Below are 6,311 nucleotides of genomic sequence, written 5' to 3'. Positions count from 1 at the left end.
GCGACTTGATGGCACATAACAACATAACTACCTTGCTAGTAGCGTGGTCATGGAACTCTACATGTCATGAAGGATGGAATGTAAGAGCTGAGAATGAGACAGGGTCTGGCAGCCAGGCCTCAATCCTGACTGTGTACCTGAATTAAGTTTGAGGTCCTCAAACGTTAGAGGTGCTTGAGTCTCCTCAGTCATGCATCAGAATTTCCAGTGTGATATGCATACAAATGAGTCTGACACTTAACCTGGATCCTGGAATTGGGCTGGATGACACTGTAACTCAGAAACAAGTAGAATAAGACTGCCTCAGCATGCATACCTCAGTAACAAACAGCATCTGAAGCTCTTTAACAGTCAAGTTCCTATTATCCCACACATGCAGATGAAAATTGTGGTTTGAAAGAGGAAATCCACTGTGGTTAAACTCTCCTACTTAGGGAATCTCCCATTTTATTCTTTCCATCCTCTGTTCAGAGCTCTTTGGTGATGTTTCTAGTTTCTAATGACTATATTAATACTTGATTTTATTTTTCCTTTGTCCAGCCCTCTTGTTTGGCTTGTCTATGATTTGGCCAATTTCTAAAAGGGATCATGAAGTTGTGTTGATTGACTGGATTGGGAGTGTCTAACTTTCATTTTAAAGGTACTAATTAAGTATTTACTACATCACATTTTATAAAGGATGGCTGTAATTAAGAGAGAGTTAATAGCCATATAGAAAACATGTCATTGAGTAGCATCCTCATATTTTATGAATGAAAATCCACACACACAAAATCTGTGATACTTCTAAGTGTATATTCTAAATTCATTTCCATGTGAAATGCTGTAATTCATTGAAAAAACCATTTTTCAGGAACCTTAATCTTGCTGGTTAATCTTGCTTAAACTACTAAATAGTTTAAGTTCAATCATAGTATCTTTATACACTAAGTATTGCACAAAAGAAGTTCTACTGAGTATTTTATTCGAAAAACAACCACAACTGGGTAAGACAGAAACAGAAATCTTGGTCATTTGCAGTATCGGTCAGCTTTCAATTTGGCTCTCCTGTTTGAACACAGAAATAGCAAAGAACATTAATTATGCAAATCATGCCATACATTGTTAATATTTATATCACAGCCAAAAAACTGTGTTAAATATAAGACTCAGGCTTAGAAATTATGGGGTCAATTTTGGTTATATTACTGCAAAATATTTACTCAAACATTAGTGTTCAAGTTTTAGGTTTAACAGAAAATGGATTCTGTTATGAAAGTCTCTCTGATACTTAACAAACATTGTCTAAACAGCCTTTTCAGTGTTAACAGTAATTTCAGTTGCCTCTTCTGAATTTAAGTGTTTAATGGTAAGGAATTGCACTGCCAATGCAAAGGTACATGGTTTGAATCTAAGCAGGGCAATCTCTCCTGAGATTTACTCTCCCTGAAATCCTACTTCAGGGTCAGCTCTGGGTTGGTTCCAACTCTATAGCATACAACAAGAATAACAAAGTTCTGTTAGGCTGGTAGTGTTGTATTTTCCCAAGTTAAGAAGTTATCCCACCGTACTTTGAAGAAACATTTGTTTTCCCTAACTAAAAGTAAGCCAAAAAAGACTTCACTTTTAGGAGGTTGAAAAGTAAAACTAATGCTCAACTTTTATTTTGTAGTGAGCCATTAAAAAGGCAGTGCACACTGAGCAGTGTGAGTGAGGTCACCAAGCTCCTTCCATTCCCCGGAACATTTAGCAGTTCGGCATCAAGCCACCACAGCTTTCAACTGTGTCTGTAAACACTCTAGTTTAGTATTTAGTAATAAACAGTGTTTAATTTTAGCCTGTAGGTATTATTTTGTAGGCCTTATTTTTGAGTCAGAGACACTAAAAAATTTTTCTCACATAAATTCATGGGAATTGCTTCCTTCCTTTCTGCCATACTGGTTTATGAAAGGTTTACTTTTGGATAGTGAGGGAAATATGTAAATATATAGCCTATACACTGCTAAATTCAAGTTAATAAAACTGCTTCAGGTTTAATTCTTTTAACTTTTATATCCAGTAACTTTTTAAGATGGCTTATTTTTAATTTCATTATTAGGAACCCAGGGTACTCTTTTAGAATTCAGTATGGTATGATATCAGTCAAACAACTTCTACCTAAGCTTGGTTATAACAATTATAAAAAAGATGACGGTTAATTGATTTGTAAAATAATTTTAGTCAAACCAGAATTTCTTAGGATAAAACATTTAGAATCTGGCTATAATTTCAAGATAGTCTTTCTTGATTTTTTCTTACTGCCAGTATATTCTGTGCTTCCTAGATTATATTACCATATTCCCAAATAAGGACCATAGATTAAAGAAACCTTAAGTAATTTAAAAGAGAATATTGGTTAGGGACATACTATATATGCGGGATACTGGAAACAGGTGGCAGTAATAAAAATATACTTACCTGTCCAGAAGTGTCTCATGCAAAAATCCATCTTTCCGAGCCTTTTTAAGAATTTTATTGTCTTCTTTACTTATTTTAAGTTTGTGGTCTTGGAAGCTCTGAAATTTCTTTCTGTTAAGAAAATGTGTAAAAAATATCTCAAACTCTGCTCATGCATGTTTACTGATGAACTTACAGATGTTGTTAAAATTTTTATAACTTTTTTAAAAGTCTAGTTGCATTTGTTGAATAACCTTTAGCTTATCCAATACAGAAAATGATTCATGGCCTCACCCTCACTCAGTAGGGTGATTGCTTGATTAACTCTATACGCCTCAATTCTACCAGGAAATGTTGGCTTAAGTTCCCTGTGTTCAGACTTACAACATCATTTGTCACATTAATAACCTGATTAAGTCAATGAAAGGAGAAATGAGTAAGGCACTTAATGGCTTTGAGATCTAACAGCTTAGTCAGAGACACTAAAGTCCTGAGAAAAGGCGAGCACTCGGCTCAGTGCTCTGTCCTAGGAGGGAGCTAAAAGCTCCTTGAGAAACAAGCACTTTGTCAGACAAACCTGTAGGTCTGAAAAAAGAATACATACACATAATTGATTTCACATTGCTTAATATTGCCTTTATCTTCTTCTGGAATGTCATCTTTTTTCTTGGTTTCTCTTTCAGCACAGGACCTGATCTGGATAGAGCAGAAAAGAACACAACGTATTACATAATTACCTTCTCCCCTCTCCATTCTACTCATCCTGTAAGGCAATCACCATTCCACACAATTTCTTATGCAAGGAGGGAGAAACCCAAACCAAACCAAAACCCAATAAAATGAGCACTGGGGTTCTAGTGTGTGTTTCTGTTTTGGTTTTTTTTTTTAAAATTTCCACTTGTAAAGACAATTGCCTTATATTTCTCTAGAGACTCTGTGTCAGATACACTAAAGAAAAAATGATTTTAAAAACATTTTACAGGTCAGATTTGATTGAGCAATTGGGTCATAATTTAACAAATATTATTTTGGCCTCCAAGATAAGTACATTCTTAAATGTCACTGCATTTACTTTGACTCACAGACCAAGCGATGGAGTCAAATAGCTCCACACGGTTTTCTCCACTCTACTATTTTCAGGGGGATACTATTACGCCTTCTTTTCCACAGACATAAGGGTTGGGTTCTCATTATCAATCTGTTAGGAACAGAATGCTTTAACGTTGGTTCCACCACGGCTCCTTTAATTTAGTATGTATTAATTGTCCCTGGTAAATAATACTGAAAGTTTGAGAGAAAAGTTACTTTACTTCGCATAATTTGTTAAGAAATATATTAAAACTTCTCATGTAACATGATCTTGAATAACTTAAATTGGCATACACTACTGAAAAACTCTCCATATATCCTTGTCAGTCTCTTCTGTTTTGGCTATTATCCAACTCCTAAAGTGTTTTTCAAGGATTATCATCCACGAAGAAAGTAAAGGTCATTACAAAGAGGAGAAAGAAAAAATGAAATGGAAGTCAGAAGAGATTCTGAAAATTTCACTAGAGGATCTAGAAGCCAAAACAAAGGGAAAACATGCCAAAGTGAAAGAGCTGAACAGAAGATTTCAAAAGACAGACAGCTTGAGAGGACAATGCAAAGTATTATAACGGAATGTGCAGAAAGCTGGAATTGGAGAATAAAAAGGGAAGAACATGCTCTGCATTTTTCAAGCTGAGAGAACTGAAAAACAAATTTAAGCCTTGTGTCAAAATCGTAGAAGATGCCATGGGCAATATATTGAATGACCTAGGAAGCATCTAAAGAAGATGGAGGAACACACAGAATCAATGTACCAAAAAAACCTCAAAACGGACATTGAAAAATTTCAGGAAGTAACATATAATCAGGAGTCAATGGTAATGAAAGAGGAAGTGGAAGCTGTATTGACGGCATTGGCAAAAAACAAGGCCCCAAGATTCGATGGGATACCAATTACTTGTTTCAATTAACAGAAGCAGCCATGGATGCGCTCACCAGTCTATGCTAGGAGATTTGGAGGAGAATTGTCTGGCCAATAGATTGGAAGAGGTCCATATTTGTTCTCATTCCCCACAAAGGTGATTCAATATGATTTGGAGACAATCAAACAATATCATTGACATCACATGCAAGTAAAATACTGCTGAAGATTATGAAAAACAAACAAACAAAAAAACACCAAACAACCAAAACAAAACAAAACAAAAAACAAAACCAGCTAGAACAGTATATACATAGGGAACTGCCAGAAAGTCAAACAAGATTTAGAAGAGGCTGTGGCACCAAGGATGTTACTGCTGACATCAGATGGATCCTGGTTCAAAGTGAAGAATACCAAAAGAAAAAAAACACCACAACATAAAGACATTTGACTGTACAGATCATAAAAGATTATGGCTAACATTGAGAAGAATGAAAATCCCAGAGTACTTAACTGTGCTCACAGGAAACCTCTATCTGGGCTGTTGTGCAAATAGAGTAAGGGAACACTATTACATGGTTTAAAATTGAGAAGGGAGTGCATCAGGGTTGTATTCTCTCTTCGTATCTATTCAATCTGTATGCCAAGAAATTATTCAAGAAGCTGGACTCTATGAAGAGGAATGTGGCATCAGGATAGGAGGGAGACTCTTTAATAACCTTCAATATGCATGTGACACCACATGCACTTACTTACACATGCACCACTTACTTTGCTTGCTCAAAGTAAGGAAGACTTGAAGCACTTGTTGTAAGAAGAACAAGGAATGCAGCCTTCAATATGGATTGCATCTCAATGTCAAGAAAACAAAGATTCTAACCATTGGACCTATAGACAACCTCATGATAGATGGAGCAAATATTGAAACTGTCAATGACTTCATCTTACCTGGATCCACAATTAACACACTTGGTACCAGCAGTTAGGAGATCAGGAGACATAATGCACTGGGAAAGTCTTCAGTGAGGGACTTCTCCAAATGATGTCAGTTTGAGGACTAATGTACATCTGATCCAAGCCATGGTCTTTCTGATCACTTGTTATGCATTTAAGAGCTGAACAATGAATAAAGATGACAAGAAGAATTGATGCCTTTGAGCTGTGGTGGTGGTGAAGAGCGCTGAACATCGCAAGGATGGAAAAAGAACAAACAAATATGTCTTAGAGAGGGTACAGCCAATGATGATGAGGCTTTGCAAACATACTTTGGGCATGTTGCTAGGAGGGGCTATTCCTTGGAGAGAGACACAATGCTTGGAAAGGTTGAGGGTTGGTGAAGGTGAGGAAAACACTTGACCAAGATTGAAACAGTGACTGCTGCAATGGGCTCTAAGTGTGAGAATGGCACAGGATAGGACAGGGTTCCAATCTTTTATTCATAGGGTCACTATAGGTTATACCTGATTCGATGGCACCTCTTTTTAAAAATGTTATGGTTACTGAAAATACAAACAGCAAAACATACCTCAATTCAACTTCTCCCTCTTGATATTAATTACCTTTAAGTTCTACAGGACACGTCACCTTCCCTTGGAGACAGTACAACTAAACTTAAGAGACACTGGTCAAAAGGAAGAAATGTCAGCAGTCGACGTGTCTGGAATCACAGAAGCCAAGAAAGCTTAAGATACAAGCTGTCAGATCATGGGTTGGACAATGGAAGATATTTTCTGAAGGGACTTGGCAGACGGGAAGGGTTATCCTGGTGGAGGGTAGAGCTGGGCAGTAAGTGGGTCAAGGCACTGGGCTAAGGGTGGGGTCAACACTGTAACTAATGCTTAACTCCACAATAAGGGATTTATCTTTCACTGCTCAACAAATTGCTTGTCTGTCAGATACTCCTCTAAATCTGAACATTCAGATTAAGACAGACTAGGAAGAAGGA

At 36.8% G+C, this 6,311-nt stretch overlaps 1 protein-coding gene across 1 annotated transcript in view; it reads right to left on the bottom strand.

Annotated features, from left to right (window-relative positions):
- Window positions 1-1,010: 1,010 nt before the first annotated feature.
- FRG1 (FSHD region gene 1) overlaps window positions 1,011-6,311 on the bottom strand; it is a 33,456-nt gene continuing 28,155 nt past the window's right edge. The window contains exons 7-9 of the mRNA XM_006893546.1: window positions 3,020-3,111; window positions 2,437-2,547; window positions 1,011-1,047 (exon numbers count right to left, since the gene is read on the bottom strand). Coding sequence (XP_006893608.1) covers window positions 1,011-1,047; window positions 2,437-2,547; window positions 3,020-3,111 — 240 coding nt within the window. The remainder of the gene's footprint in view (window positions 1,048-2,436; window positions 2,548-3,019; window positions 3,112-6,311) is intronic.

This window comes from Elephantulus edwardii, unplaced genomic scaffold, assembly GCF_000299155.1.
Source record: "Elephantulus edwardii isolate Elephantulus edwardi_28Jun2011 unplaced genomic scaffold, EleEdw1.0 scaffold00128, whole genome shotgun sequence".
Lineage (NCBI taxonomy): Eukaryota > Metazoa > Chordata > Mammalia > Macroscelidea > Macroscelididae > Elephantulus > Elephantulus edwardii.
This window is presented reverse-complemented; position numbering and strand designations above follow the sequence as displayed.